At 41.3% G+C, this 16,792-nt stretch overlaps 1 protein-coding gene across 1 annotated transcript in view; it reads right to left on the bottom strand.

Moving 5' to 3' along the window:
• The window catches only part of LOC138946549 (chitin synthase chs-2-like), a gene marked incomplete in the record, with an annotated part of 102,352 nt that overhangs the window by 43,897 nt on the left and 41,663 nt on the right, over positions 1-16,792 (bottom strand). The window contains 1 exon segment of the mRNA XM_070317993.1: positions 2,690-2,956. Coding sequence (XP_070174094.1) covers positions 2,690-2,956 — 267 coding nt within the window.

Raw genomic sequence — 16,792 nt, 5'->3', positions numbered from 1 at the left:
TCATAGAATGTGGACGAATGAATCTCATTCTTGTTTTTCTTCTTCTTTTTCTTTCATGTTTTCTTCTTTTTTTGTGTCTTCTTCTTCAACACAAAACGGCCTGCTGACATCTTTCAGGGCATTGACACTCAGTTCAGTTTCATTTCTCTATCGGGGTTAAAGACTAATGTTTTCTTGTTGAGGTTTTGCACTTGAAACAGGCCAATGTAAAATTCATTTAACTTAAACCAAAAAAACTCCAATAAGACTGCTCTCTCCGCGTGTAAAAAGAAATGAATATAAACACGTTTTGAAGACGTTTATAGTCTAAACAAGTTGTTAATCCATTCCAGCGATAATAATGGCAGCGTGAGAAAACTTAAGGGTTTTTTCTATTAACTGAGCCGTGCTGTATTTAGTAATACTTGGCAATATAGCAGTTATCGTTGTTGTTGTTCTTGTTTTCATTTGTTTAAATATCATGCATTTACAATATTGTCCGCCACATTACTCGTTTGTTTCTAAGAGCACATTTATAAGTTTATCTTGTTGTGCTCCCTTAATTACAACTTTCAATTACGGCTTTGTATTTATGCAACTGAATAAAAAACTGTTTAAACCAATATAGCAGAGCCAGAGTAAAACCGTATTGTTAATTTTCATTGAGAAATAAGGCTGCAGTTTTTCTACAGCCGGAATGATCGAAGTTGCATGAAGCACAATAGTGGTTTTTTCGATGTCATACCATTTGCATAATAACAATCCAGTTGAATTTAATATATACAGGGGGTTCTTTAAAATGGTTGTTTAACCTCTTGAAAAGAACGCCTACATGTTCCCTTTACCCTCACGATTTCTTCATTGTTTTTACTCTAATCCCTCCCTTTTTCTTCCAGGAAAACCAGTTTCTGTCTTCCACCCTCACTCCCCCGATCGTTTCTGGTATCAGCTGTCTGGACATTGGACATCGCAATCCGTTCTCTCCCCCTCTCCCTTCCTCTGTCTGTCTGTCTGTCTGTCTGTCTGTCTCTGCCCGTCTCTCCTCCTCCTCTCTCTCTCTCAGCCTTTGTCTGTCTGTCTGTCTTTTTCTCTCTCTCTCTTTCATTTCCCTGTTTCTGTGAATCTGCACTTTTGTGTGCTCCGCTGCGCCTTATCCTCCTGTCTATCTCAGCACTTGAAGCATAATACGCCCTGGAGAAGTAAGGCGGAGCACCTATGGTTCTGTGAAGAGTTTGGACCCCGTTTTGTACGCAGGTAGCAAGTCCAGTGAGAGTGTACTCTACAGTCTCTGGTCCAGTCACCCTCGGTCTGTCGGGCTTTTCCCCCCAGCCTTTGTCACCCTCCCATCCTTTTCCCCCATCCCTCCTCCCTCCCACACAGCCGTCTCCGTGTTCCCGTTCTGTGTCTTTTGCTCTCTGACACACCCTCAAGGTGTGAAGGCAGCAAAGCAGGAATTAGGCCCTTCTTTGCCCACAGCTCAGACCAGGGATTGGGCAGCGCAAGCTCTGACCTCGTTTCGCTAACGAACCGAGTCCCCCCTTCTTCTGGAGTCTACCGTTGAACAAAACTCTACACGGATCCCCAGTTTTCTTATGGGCTACTCTGGGGGATTTGGCGGCTTTGAAGAAAAACCATACGGAAATACCTCTGAGCAAACGCTATACATCATTTCTCCCCGGAAATGACCCATGCTTTTTGCAAGGAAGTCAAAAAGGGTTTGACCCAGGTCGCGTGGAGAAAAACCCACATAGCTGGACCCCGTGGGATTGGCTGCTTTCCGTTCAAGCTCAACCGTTCCCCGTTACTGTCTGTATTTGAGCTTCGGATCAAAAATACTGTAATATAGCCAGCCAGAAAAGTAAACACGCTAATTACGTTGTGAATTGTACAGCTGTAGAAGTTCCCCTCTCTTGTTTCATGATCAATGAGTTGTTTGATTTTCTTGACTTTCTTTCTATAATAGTGGATATCATATGATCAGACCTACGGATACCATTGACACGAATCATTGACAGACATCAGAGGACACTGGACGAAAGGAAATAAAATGGACACACAAACTAACCACATCTTATGCTAAAAAACAACGGTTGTCAAAAATCCAGAGATATAAACACGATACGATTACTGCATATGACAGAATATAAAATAAGCACATGACATTGGTTATTCTTAGAATTACCAGTAACGTGACATAACGTGATCAACCCCCCAAAAAACGTGTTTACAACTAGTTTAATTTCGATGACGTCATCAGAACATGCACCTCCCCCCCAAATTTTTTAATTTTTTTTTTATATATAATGAACAACTCCCAACAAACTCAGAACAGATCAAAATAATGGGTCAGTAGACTCTGTGGAAATGTCGCAATGGAAAGTAAAAAGCTCAAGAGTTCTCTGTTTCTTGCAAATAAAAAAAAATATCTTAAAGAAGTAACAATCAACTATCAATATCATCATAACCATTATCATTAATAGCATCATCGTCATCATTGACATGGTCGTCATCATCATCAAGGCATCATCCTTTCTATATAACTCATAATCAATGCCAAGAAAGACGGTACGGACATTGTGTACAAGAAAACGAAAGAAAAGGTAGGAATTTAATAACATCTAAGCGCAAGCAAACACACCAAAAAGGCAAAAAAATTAACACATATTCAGAAAAAAAATATACGCTGAAAATTACAAGCGGGTAAATTTACCTGGTTGTCATCGTTGTCTTTGGTGTAGGCCTGCTTGAGGTTTTCGTTGAAGATGTGATCGTTGTTGCGGTGTTTCAGCGCCTCCAGCGTCATCTCTTCTATCACTTTCTTCTTCGCTAGTTCGTCCTCACGACGCTGGTGACGTAACTTCCGGTAGCGGCTGCGCGCCTGGAAACCTCGCACATGCTTTTGAATAAGGATGGCTTGCTCCTCGATGCGCCTGAGGTGTTTGTTCAGCTTGTCTAGCTCGCTGAACTTCAGGTACACCTAGAAACAAAGAAGGAAGACATTGTTGAACATCGCGTGCTTGTTGATTGCGTTGGGAATTTTCATCTCAATGTTGATTTTGGTAATTACCGCTATTTGTCCTAGAACAAGATAACAATAAAAATGTACTCACCAGAAAACAGTATCATGAACAAATAATTATTTGTTAATGTTGCTGTTTTCGGGTGAGTACATTTTTATTGTTATTTTGATCTATTATCTCTCACCTGCAGTCCCTTGCTCTATTTCTGCTATTTGTCTTATCAAGAACTGCACGAACACAAATCAATGGTTTGGTAATCAATCACTGTTCATTACTAGAAAAAAGCGGATACATGTAACCACACGGACCGTCTTGGTGATTCATTTATCGTTTTATATAAATTACCTAATAATTAATAAGATGCGAAATATGGATATTTAGGACAGTTTTGTTGTAAACGTAGGCCCGTTAGGTCTAGTTCTGTGATGGTTACTGATTCTGATGCACATTAAAGTAAATCTCTTTTGAGTTAAAATAAATGACTGTGTTTGTTCTCTACTTCAGCGATATTATGAATATTTACCATGCGATTACATTAGGAAGACCCATGTAATTAACAGAATGGAAAAATTGAAGCGCGTATAGTCGATCGCCTCTTAAATGAAGAAGACGAAGGGATGCCATGTCAACACAATATTGACAAATACTTCTTGAAGACGATACGTACGTAGATGCGTAAAGGGTATCACAGTAGCATCCACACAGACCACAGCATCGCCTCCTCTTTTCTCCCCAACATTCGTCAGAATAACAAAGCAACAACCTCAACCTCAGGAGTTATTCAAGTAGCAAACATAAACGCCAACAAAATGTGCAGATCATCGACAGGCGTGGTGGTTTTCTTCCCATGTCTACTATTGTTTCAAATATTCTATATGCAGAAGTGGTTGAAACGGCACTGCTGCCTGAACACTACATTCAAAAATACACATGAAAAGACTTGCTAAAACAACACCAAACAGGCCACGGAATTCACCACACAGAACCCCTTCCCTATCGGACACTGCTCACAAGGACGCTCTTTGACAACTGTGAACACCACCTTTCGCAGTAAAACATCAAGACTATTTTGAGACATACAGGCTTGACTCACACCCCTTCCTAAAATATCAAAACTGTCTACAGCCGCCTCGCAAAATATCGGTATGGCATAAAGTATGTGAAGAACTCAGGGATCGAACGTTGCCTACACACTGTTTTGTCTTCCTAGTCCCCGCCCAACATTCTCTTCCTAGGCCGTTGGAAGTATCGAAGGTGACAGTTTCTTTTTCTCGTCCCGTTCTTCACTTGCTGGTCTTGGCCCACGAAAGGCAAGGAAGGGCGGTAGAGAACGGAATGTGATCTGCTGGACGTAAGATAAGGTCAAACACAGGCCGGTCAGTGTCGTCAAGGAAGAGACAGGTGTGGCCATTCCTGCTGACCTTACGTCGACTGTGAAAAGTGACGGTCCTTTGTGTGATATTGTGTGTGAATTTCCTTTCTTGAGTTTATATTACAGCCGTATGTTTTGCCCTTTTCAGAGTTGGCGTATGTCTGTGTGTACTTTTTAATACAACATGAATGTACTTTTGGCTAAACCTACTTTCTGTTCTGGTCAAACTATCCGAGCAATGATGTCATCAAATCGTGGTAGCTAGGGCAGTTGACGTTTTCTAAGGTCCCTAAGCATGTACAAAAACAAACAAACAAACAAACAAACAAACCTGTTTCAAAGCAAAAACAATATAGATTTGTTTACTGAGCACAGTGGTATAGATATCCAAAGCTTTTCTGAATAGAAAGAAAATGAATCTCAGGAAAGTGTCAAAAGCTAGTATCAATACCTTTATGGAATCGATAGAAGAAATAAACCTTCACATTTGGAGGTCAAATTCTACCTTGCGTTCAGTTTGTAACCTTTCATGTTACTTTACCGAATTTTAAACCGATATATTTACCTTCTAAATGGTCAAGTAGTCAGCTTCCGTTAAATATAATGCTAAACTCAAAGAAAAAGTTTTCTTCTGTAGACTAAATTCCTTTACAATTAAGGAATACAAAGAACAACGTGTGCTATATTTACTCTGAGAAGGTAGACAAGACAGCTGTGACATGAGCAGTGTTGATGTCAGAGGAAGTTGAAGTTTTACTAGAACGTCCAAACGGGGAAAGGCTTTTGACGGCAAGAGACAAGGAATGCTGGTCCCTCCCCCTGCCTCCCTGGGTCTCTCCCTGTGAGAGAGGGGTGTCTACGAGGCACAGCTCCCTCCCCTTCTGACGAGCTCTGGCAGTTAAAATGGCGGACAAGGGCTGGGCTTGTTTGCAGAAAGATTAAGAGAGTTGACTCTCGGTTTTTCATCTTCAGTGATTTTTTTCTCTCTTATGTCTGCAGGGGCTAGTACTCTATTCTCCTGAAGCCTGTTTCCAGATCCGACATAGTTCGTCTCGCCTTCCCTTTCTGAAGGCTATTGTTCTAGCCGTGTGTCTTTCTTTGCTTTTCCATTTTTTAACTTTCAGGCGAGAGAAGCTTCTGATTTTATTTGACAGACAATGGCTTTATTGTTCTCTGTTTGACACGAACACCCAGCCCCTTAACACTCTAGTTCTCACGGGTTTGCTTTTGGATTTAGACTTCTTCTTTTTGTTTTTAAATGTGTCGCCTAAATTACTATAAAACGTGCCTGTCCGCCCAAACTAATTGTGAAGATTGGTGTTATGAAGTAATATGCTGTAATTGCGCATTCGACTGAAGCTGTTAGATTTCATGCTGAGATTTGTTGATGGGATTTGTTGATGGGATTTGTTGATGAGATTTGTTGATGAGATTTGTTGATGAGATTTGTTGATGAGATTTGTTGATGAGATTTGTTGATGAGATTTGTTGATGAGATTTGTTGATGAGATTTGTTGATGAGATTTGTTGATGAGATTTGTTGATGAGATTTGTTGATGAGATTTGTTGCTGAGATTTGTTGATGGGATTTGTTGATGGGATTTGTTGATGAGATTTGTTGATGAGATTTGTTGATGGCCTTCGCAAGGGCCGTAATCAAACTGAAGAGAATAATGCCTCTTTACATTTGAAATCTCTACTTAAAGGAAGGCCAATGGCAGTGTAAAATCATGGTCATGAAAATCAGGCAGATGGAAATCGCTCTTGTACTTTAGCCAATTTATGACGACCGTGATAAAATATGTAACGTGCTACCTAGAAATTCATTACAATATTTAACAGCTATAAGCACCTAGATCTAAACCCTTCATTGGACACATCTTGAGCGATGTCTAAGGTTTTCTTAAACCCCCACATCAAGACTATTTTTGTCTTTGTCATTGCAATCAACTAGTTGAGAACGCCATACTTTCCCCCCAACACCACAGCCTAAAGGGCCTTTAGAACATCTAGGCGGAATGACTAGACACATTTGATCGATTTGTCTGCTTTCCTGGAACCATCAAACCCACAAGACCGCGGTCTTTGTCGTGGTAATTAACCTAACGTTTCTGGAAATTAACACCTCAACTTTTCCCAACACCAAGCGCATGCATTACGTACTAACTTTCACTGAGGCGATTGTTCTTCACAGATCAGAAGTCTTTGAAGCTGGAACTGAATAGTGTCAGGAGGTCCAACCGTGCCACACATGGCGACTGCGTGAGAAAAGACGAAGACGACGATGTCCTAACGAGCACATACACTCCACAGCACCGGGTGTTTAACGTGTGAAATGTACAGCTCACAATCAGAGAATGGACACAGCTGAGATTTTCAGATAGCATCAGGTGTCAAAGAAAAATCTTCTAACAAAAACCCCCTTCCCTTACTTTGCTTTCCGCGTTCGTTTGTGCATAGTTTCGTCCAGTGACTACCCCTAGCTGCTCCACAAGAGAATTGTTAACGATGTTAACGATGTTAACGACGTGTTCCTAAAAGCAGTGGAGATTTTGAAACGTCATCAGGTGTCAAAGAAAATTTTTCCCACCAACACCGATTTTACCCACCTTCCAAAAGCCCACCTCGTACTCTCCTTTCCACGTTTATCTATGCCCAGTTTCATCCAATCATTGCCACTGGCTCTTTCATTTGTGGAATGTACAGCTTGCGCTTCAAGCATGCTTAACAATATGCTCCTCAGCGCATTTGATGTCTTCGCACAACATTTCATGTTGAATAAAATAGTTCACAAGTACATCCCCCCCCCCTTCCCACGCTCATCTGTGTCCTGTCTCGTTCCATCTATTCCATCCAAAGTTTTTTTTATTTGCATGTTTAACCTTTTCTCCTACCTCTTCTGATACGATTATACGTACACTGACATCTTCCATAAACAAAAGTCCCAAAGGAGTCTTCCGAACACATTTTGTTCACCATTTACTTCACTTTGACGCTACGTCAGTCGGAACATTTGGCTAACAATTACATTATAAGATGAAATTTAAAAATAGCCTGTTCGATCCGAACCAACTCCCAATTCTTGCCCGAAAGCCGATCTCGACCCCCCCCCCCCCCCCCCCCTTCCCAGCATCCAAGCCCTATTCCCTCTTTCTTGCTGTCATGTTCGTTACTGAAACATTCACTGTTTTCAACAACGTGTTTAACGTTAAAGGCAGTTAGGTCGAGGTTCTTGTCAACGTGTTGCTTTTTCCTGAATTCAACGTTCCAAACATGTAATCTCTCTTGTTGTTTTTTATTAGTGTGTTTTCCCGTCTCATCTGTTGAGCAATTTGTAAGGATGGTCAGTGTTTTGACATACGGCGTTTGCATGTCGACACGTAGCGTTGTATGTTCCCTAACCTCTGCTAGCCTCTCCTCTCTCTCTTATGTCGACGAATGTCTCTTCAAAGTACAGCCCTATCTTGTTTTGACATTCGTATAAACTTTACGCAGCTTCTGTTCCTGTTTGCACTGCCTTACCCCTTCGATTAGTGTGTGGGCAATCCACTGGCGACTCGAAATAGCGAGTAGACACTTGCACTTCCGTAGATTCCCTTCCGTGCTGTCCTTCCCCATGACAGGTATCGAAGGCACTCTGTGTGTCCCTTTATCCCACTTTCTGTGTATCTTGTTCTCTCTCTTTGTCCCTTTTTCCTTTATCTGTGTCCCCTTTTCAAGTGTTAGTGGTCTAAACAAAGGCGACGAATGTGTGAATCAGGCGTTGTGTTTCCACTCATTAGCCCCAGTGACTTGCACGTGTTCGGGAATCCCCGGAAAGTCTTGAGGAGGTTTCAACAATCTGAGCACAAGCATGACCAAAGTTAACTTCATGTGCCACCCAAGCCACGGGCGCCTCCCCCTCCTTTGAAGAGGCCGTCTAATTGTTCTTGACGAGTCCATGGGCAAGTCTCCGGCCCCGGTGCACTCATTGACCCCTCGTGGTCAGCGTGTTTGCCTGCGGGTCAGCAATGTCCAGGCTTCTTCCTTCCGTTCGTCCCTCCATACTTTCTTGCACCTCCTAATGTTTAACACGACTCCCCATTCCTCGTCTCCCCCTTCTGTACCAACATTCCCTTCTTTTTACATTTACTTGAGTCTGCTTATAAAAACAAAGCAAATCATTGAAGCTCAACGTTTCATCTTTCACAGATGTCAGTATCATGTCATTTTTCTTCTTCACATGTATATATCACTATTACATATCTTTTTTGTCGTGTTTATTGCAATATTTGTTTTTAATTCATGTAACCCTAGTTTTTTTTTTTAAAATAAATAGTGACTTGACTTGACTATATCAGACAAAGTGTCCTCTAATCGAGTCCTCTTTGCTTCATCAAGCCTCTTTTTCCGCAGTCTCCAACTAAATGGCCAATTAATCACCAATACGATTTCTTACAGTCGTGGTTTGCTCTCTCACCGATGCTGATGATATTAATACTCTGAAAACACCCTGATCTACTGGTGTCAGACAGAAGACGTGTCAAGATCATCTGTATGGAATAATCCTCTTCACGAAAGACATTAGAACTTGATATTTTGTAACATTGTATTGTATTCAGTTAGTGTTGGACTTTTCACTGCTGGACACTGTGTGGGGATGCAATAGAGCAAGTTGGCAAGGTTTTTGAATAAAAAAAATCACATTTCAATATGGCCTGGTCAGAGTTGATCGTGGAAACATTGCTGGAGAAAAACAAACAATAAATTGTATGTTGCTTCAGAACCTTCCTGTGCAAACCATGCTTCAGAGACGCAACTCGCTTGATTTCAATGATCAAATTTGAAGCCGTTGTTCTGACAAACTAAGAGAAAAATGACTGGCTGAAACACTTGGTGAAGCGCAATTTGGACACATGTTGTTATCCTGGGCAGCAGATTTTGGAAATGCGAGCGTAGGATGCCAGCTCTAACAAGAATCAACGCCAGTTTATCTTGGCATGTGCAGGCTTGAACTTTGCCCTTGCACTTATTAACACCTGCAATTTAAATGCGACGGGGAAGTCGGTGAAAGCCTCGGATAATTTGTAATCTTCTGCCGACACATAAATGTCCAAAGATAGCTAGCGTCCTTGATCCTAGAGTCCGCCTCTGTTCCTCCCTATGTTCCCCTCCCCTGCACGACCTTTCCAAATTCGCAAGATGACTATCGGATGTGGCACTGAGCAGTCGAATATTTTACATGTCATCCGCTTTCTCTTATGTCCACTAGCAGCGCAGAGCAAGTCCCCTTTTCACACTTTTTATTTTATTGTAAAATGTATTTGTAATAGTTTTATTTTTTCAGCATTTTTTATCCAACAAGCAAGTTGAAATGCACCTTCAGATTTTTTTCTCTGACCCCTGATCTCGTTGTCAGTGCGGTGGTGTTCCTGACGCCCCGGAAAGTGCAAAGATGATTGGCAAGCCTGCTTTTTGACACATTCATATCGAACACTGGACCCTAGTTCATAAAACCCGCACCTCTTTCCCGACTATGCGGGCAACCCCTTCCGCTACGCTAGGATTCCAAGCCACAAGGCCGAAGCATTTGTGAACAATTGTGAAATATGGAAACCACGGTAACAGATAGCAACACCACGATTTCTGCACCAGTCGTGTACCTGTGTTTTCCAATTTAAATCTGACAAAAGATTGTGTGAAATGGAAGCAGGAAAAGAAAGAATAAAACTAGTTCTCCTGTTTCCGGTTTATGTTTGGTGCCGAAATCTGTAAAAGGTACGAAGCTAACTGAAACAAGTAAAACCAAACAGGATGCATATTTTATTTGCCCTACAGTTCCTTGATCCTAACTTATTAAATAGAATTGCATTCCCCTCATCTAGTACTCAGCAAAGAAAACAAGAAGTTGTTATAAGTAGTGCCAATAGCCTCTGTGTTGGCCAAAACAAAATGATGACCTGTCCATCATCTTTGCTGTTGTTGAGAGGGGCTGTATATATGTGATTGTTTTCCTTCCCTTTCGTTCCCTTTGTCTTTATCAAATTTGGAACCAGTTCAATATTTGTAGCACAGAAAAAAGAAACAAAACAAAAAAGAAGAAATACAAAAAGCAACTAAGAGTATTAGTGGAAAACATATCTGACCAGGCAACCAGCACAATGACAGTTAGAACAAGACAGGTAGACATTTAACTCACTCCCGATCCTGGTACGTACGTCAGCTTATTGTTGTGCACGGTAATAATCCACTGGACTAATTTGGGAACGCTTTGATTTTGATTTTTTTCCATCGAGAGAAAAAACAGCGAATGTTTCACATATTTTGTTTTGAGACGTTGTTGCCAGGAGAAACGACGTAACGATGACTAGCTATGTTGACACACATGTTTTATTGCTAGCAGAAAATGACTCTTCAGAGAGCAAACAGTGATTTTTCTTGGATGTCCTGCCTTCATGTATGGAGATCTAGCAAACAAAAGTAGAGCATAAATAAATGAGACATCCTGGATTAAAATGCAAAGAATGTGGTGCTTTCGTGTCCTTCAACTACAGATATATTCTACAGGAACTAAATCTCGGTCGACCCTGATTAAAAGGCACACTTCTTCTCGCAACAACAGGTCGGCTCACCATATCAGATCTGGTCAGGCTTTTGAATGAGACAGGATCTTCCCCCTACTTGGTCACATACCAAAAAACAGCCTGGTCGTTCTCTGTGATGTAATAATATCGTAACAGGCACTAGTGGATTTTTAAGAAATTAATTTATCAAACAATTCCAACTCACCCCGACACGCAGTCAGGGTTTAACAGCCAGGCCAGATCTGAGATGGAGAGCCGACCTGTTTCCACGAGAAGGAGTGTACCTTTAGGAATCACAGATAGAGCAGCCACAGTCGCAATGGGAGGAATTGTGAGAGAAGCTTTGCCAGGCAATGCAACGCTTCAACAGCAACTCAAGCACAATATCATGTAAAGAATCCAAACAAACCTGTATCTGGCACACCTGCACAGAATCACTCCAAATCTAACAGTTCCTTTGTTTAACTATAAAAAATAATTCAAACGTAAGATTTGTTTTACAGCATTCAGTTGGCAGTGAAATAGTGTGAGTAGAGTTTTGATCCTCAGTTTCTGTCCACGGAACACCACGAGAAACCTCATGTGTGGGGCTCAAGAAATATGTATTAAACAATATATTTTTACATGATTGCACACATGCTCAGGATCGTCAAGATACACGCTGACAGAGATGACTAATCCTTTGGACAGATAGAGAGAGAGAGAGAGAGAGAGAGAGAGAGAGAGAGAGAGAGAGAGAGAGAGAGAGAGAGAGAGAGAGAGAGAGAGAGAGAGAGAGAGAGAGGGAGGGAGAGAGAGTGAGAGAGACAGACAGACAGAGAGAGAGACAGGGAGAGAGTGAGACAGAGAGAGAGACACATAGAGAGAGACACGCAGAGAGAGACAGAGAGAGAGAGAGAGAGACTCAGACTCAGACTCAGACTCAGAACTTTATTACAAAAGGATAAAGGTTTTAGGCAAAGCCTATTCTTCCAACCTGTCCTTTATACAACACATAAAGACAGACGAACATAACAAATAAAAATTCAATCATATAAGATATAGAAATACATTGTATGTATTGCAATACTATGTGCAGTTACGGAATTATATAAGGAGAACTCAAAAATTACAAAATTACATTGACATAGTTAAGCCTTTCATTTTGAGAATTAAGTTGCTCAGATAAGCTACACATCCGTTAACACTAGTACAACATGTTCAACAAAATAACAATCGAACAAGACATTTCATTCACGAATGATGTGTGAACGGGACTGTCTCTTAAACAATTTCACTGAAGTTGCATTTCTTATCTGTTGGGGGAAGGAGTTCCAGAGAAAAGCTCCCGAGAAGGCTAGGCTCGATTTGTAGAGGTCTATGCGAGGTATAGGAGGGATGATTTTTTGGGACCCATATCTTTTTGTGGCATGTTTGAAATGTGATTGCAAATATTTAGGACAGTCGTCATTTAGAATTTTATACATGAACACAGCCTTGTTTAACGTCAACTGATCTTTCAAGGGGAGGAAATTCAGGAGCTTTAGTTTTTCATCCGTGGACTTATTCAAATCATGCAGAATAAGCTTTGCAGCTCGGCGATGCAGGGAATTGAGTCTTTTTAAATGAACATCACTGCAGTTATCCCAAAGTGTCGAAGCGAAGTTTATATGAGGCATTATGTGGGCGTAATAGAACATTTTGAGTGCTTCAGAATCGGCGTAATGCCTTAATTTTGATAACAGGTACAAATTCTTTGATACTACTTTGCAAATATTACTCAAATGAGTTTGCCATTTCAACTCTTGATCAATGGTAACACCTAATAGTCTATGTTCCTTAACTTGCTGCACTTGAGTTGAACCAACTGACAGTTGTAATAGTAAAGGACTTAACTGGTGTTTTTGTCTCGTGGTTATCACCATACTCTTTGTTTTAATCGGATGAATGATCATTGCATTAGAAACGCACCACTCAGTGATTTCATCCACACTTGTTTGAAGAGAAGAGTTGACGGATTCCAAAGATTTTTGACTGGTGTGAACAGAAGAGTCATCCGCGAAGAACTCACATCTAACTTTTTCATCGGACACATGAAGGGGTAAGTCATTTATATAAATACAGAACAAGATAGGTCCTAATACAGACCCTTGAGGGACACCACTCCTGACAAACTCGTTTGACGAAGTTTTACAGTTAATGGATACATACTGTTTCCGTTTTGAAAGATACGATTCAAAAAAGGCACAGGCGGAGTCGTCTTTTAAATAGCACTTTAATTTCTTCAGTAGTGATCTACTAGGTCAAAGGGTTTCTTTAAGTCCAGAAACAACGCTCCCGTTATATCTGCTTTGTTTATTGCTGACAGCCAAGTCTCGCATAAAGAGCTTAAGGCGGTGTGGCAGGAATGATTCGAGGGGAATCCAGACGAATGAAACAGATTCGAGAGAGAGAGAGAGAGAGAGAGAGAGAGAGAGAGAGAGAGAGAGAGAGAGAGAGAGAGAGAGAGAGAGAGAGAGAGAGAGAGAGAGAGAGAGAGAGAGAGAGAGAGAGAGAGAGAGAGAGAGAGAGAGAGAGAGAGAGAGAGAGTGAATGGTGATAAGAGTACAACGGACGAATTTACTTTCATCCTTGACAGTACCTTCGTCCGTCCGGCTATCAACAGTTTTGAAAAGTTTTAATTTAGAACGACGTGCAAATTTAGAACGACGTGCAATAGATAGTTAATCGAACAGACCTGCCAAATCAAATCACTTTGAGAAATACTGACTGCTGCACCTAATTAACCCGGACCCACCTACCCCCTCCTTCCTCCCCGCCCACAAAAAAAATCAAAATTGACAGAATGGGTCACATTGCCAGTCTCGTGGAAAACCATCGATTCTACACTCAGGAATGTCCGAAGTCAAACGGCGAATGGGGAAACAGCGGGAAAAGCGGGGAAGTCTGGGAAAGATTACACCCTAGTGCAAGTCGACGTTGGGCAAACGTTTTCATCGATACGCACAACAAGGTGACCTGAAATACGGTCGTGGTCAGTTTGAAAGGCAGCGTGTTTCTAAACATTCCCGGAGACTGTCGCCAATGAGCAATTAAATCGTCCAGATTCTCTCTCCACCTGGCGGGAGTTCTAATTCAGTCTCTTATTTAATAACAGAAAAGTCATCACGTGACTCTTCAATTATTGTCGTCTTCGGATGGAAGTATTGTACGTAATCTCTCTCTCTCTCTCTCTCTCTCCTCTCTCTTTCTCTTTCTCTCTCTCTCTGTCTCTCTCTCTCTCTCTCTCTCTCTCTCTCTCTCTCTCTCTGTCTCTCTCTCTGTTTCTCTCTGTCTCTCTCTTTCATTCTCTTTCTCTCTTTCCCTCTCTCTCGCGATATCTCGCTCTCTCTGTCGCTCTCCCTCTCTCTCTCCCCTTGTGTGTGTGTGTGTATGTGTGCGTGCGTGCGTGCGTTTGTGTTAGTGTGTGTGTGTGTGTGTGTGTGTGTGTGTGCGTGCGTGCGTGCGTTTGTGTTAGTGTGTGTGTATGTGTGTGTTTGTGTGTGTGTGCGTGTGTGTGTTAGTGTGTGTGTGTGTGTTCCTTTTTGTTTTATTGTTGCAATGCAACTAGGGCGGGGGCTTTCGGTGGAAGGACAGACTGTTCCTAGCGTACCAGGTAGGAAGGACAACTCCCAGTTTTTTCTTCTAAGAAATGGAAGTCAAACTTGGAAACGTTCAAGTGTAGTCTATTGTGGCGCTGGATTGTACGGATCGCTGCCATTGTTCGCACTGTTAGAGATTGCCGTTGTTGTCTTCCTTATTTGCTGTTGTTGTCTTCCTTATTTGCTGTTGTTGTCTTCCTTATTTGCTGTTGTTGTCTTCCTTATTTGCTGTTGTTGTCTTCTTTATTTGCTGTTGTTGTCTTCTTTATTTGCTGTTGCGAGTGTCTGTTTCTGTATTTCCTTATCTATCTTGAGACATTCCTGATCCCAGCTTCCTTATCGGGTATTTAGACAGAAATAGACACAAAGACATGTAGAGTTGGAAAGGGGGGGGGGGGGGGGGGGGACTGGTCGAATCTTAGCATGTAAGTGAAGGGTAAATGGAGGTATACATGGGAAACCTTACCCATTCGCGTCCCCCCCCCCCCTGCCCCGGCCAACACATCTAGTAACGCTAAGGAGGAACATACAGGCACACCTCAGGTTTAGAAACGCCCCCTGTGAACGCTCAAAATAGAACAAGTCATACTGCTAGCATTGGTTGGTGAACTATACATGGGCAATGTAGGTTAATAAAACCAGTGTGTGCTGACTTTTTAATAATTTCTTAACGTTTGAAAAAATGGGACTTTTTCACTTTTGACCCCGGATATGAACCCGCTGTGACCTTGACATTTGACTAGGGTGCACCAAACTGTTGTCCTGTTGGGAGATATTGGATTGGATTGGATTGGATTGGATTGGATTGGATTGGATTGGATTGGATTGGATTGGATTGGATAAGATTTACAGTCCAGTGAGGTTACCCTCATGGAAATTCTGGCTGCTTTCTCCCCGGGGAAAGCGAGCTGCCATACATACGGCGCTACCCATATTTTTTTTCCTGCATGCGTGTATTCATGTTTCCTGAGACTTAATGCCGTGTGAGATGGAATTCAAGACCTACCAGTGTGTAACATGTGGAGGATTGAGCTTGGTAAACAAATTAAATAAAACACTCAACGTTAAGCTTTTTGTTGAAACAAACACGACACATCAACCGTAAACTCCGTAGTCACCCCCTTGCAGATTAAGATCGTTACGTTAGGCCCTTAGGGCAAAAGAAAAAGAGCATACCAGTGCCCATGTCAAATGTACATTTGAAGATTCACATGAATACGCAAGTACCCAATACGATTTACAGTTTCATGAACACATGAAGAAACAATCCAGAATAAAAGCTTGATCAAAAATGCCAGAACGTTGCACACATTTTTTGAACCCAACTTTATCTCAGGATGTTTGCAAATTGATTACAAAATCCATATCCACGTGCCATGGATTTGTTTACACGAAGACGGCGTACACCAAATATAGAAGCAATCGACAAACAAAAGAAGCAATTAACAAACCACGTTACCAATACACCAGCCAAATAACCAATCATATAGCCATAATTTTAATTTTCATATCATCTCACTTCATTTACTTTACTTTATTATTCCATTGCTGTAAAATTCGAGTTGCTTCTCCCCTTGGAAAGCTAGCAGCAACAAGAGTCTCGCTACCCAGGTGTGTGCGTCTGTAGGTGTAATCAGCCACCTGCCCTGATGTAATAATGACAGACCTGATTACCACTAAAATTTCCTGGTGTACAAATGAGGCTAAAAATGTGTACAATCAAAATTTTAAGGTGTACAATTCATTCTCGCGGTACACACTGTGCTTTATTCCCCCCTCAAACCCCATTATTTGAAGACTGTAAATACATGTAAGAAAGAATTTGTGCTGAAAGTAAATTAAAACAGTTTCGTTGAAAAAAAACACCCATACACTATTAGATATTTGAAAATGTGACACAAAACGAATGTTAGAAAAACATAATTTTTATTTTTGACCTCTGAGGAAAATTTGCATCAGCTGCTGTCAGCAGTATTGAGTCAGCCCTTCATTTCTGTCACTGCACTGGTCAGTATTTTCTGGTCTCATACAGTCCTCTTTACACATTGCTTTCTAGCCTCACACAGTCCTCTTCAGACTTATATATAATTTTTTTATTTTTTATTTTTTTTTAATTTAATTTTTTTTGTTTTTTTTTGTTTTGCGTATGATTTTAATGTCTGGCGTATAATCGTACAGCGGTCTTCAATTTCGTAAGATTGTACGCAAATTTTGTACAGTAACCAGGTCTGAATAATG

This window comes from Littorina saxatilis, linkage group LG1, assembly GCF_037325665.1.
Source record: "Littorina saxatilis isolate snail1 linkage group LG1, US_GU_Lsax_2.0, whole genome shotgun sequence".
Classification (NCBI taxonomy): domain Eukaryota; kingdom Metazoa; phylum Mollusca; class Gastropoda; order Littorinimorpha; family Littorinidae; genus Littorina; species Littorina saxatilis.
The sequence above is the reverse complement of the archived record's forward strand: the minus strand, read 5'-3'. Positions and strand labels throughout refer to the sequence as shown.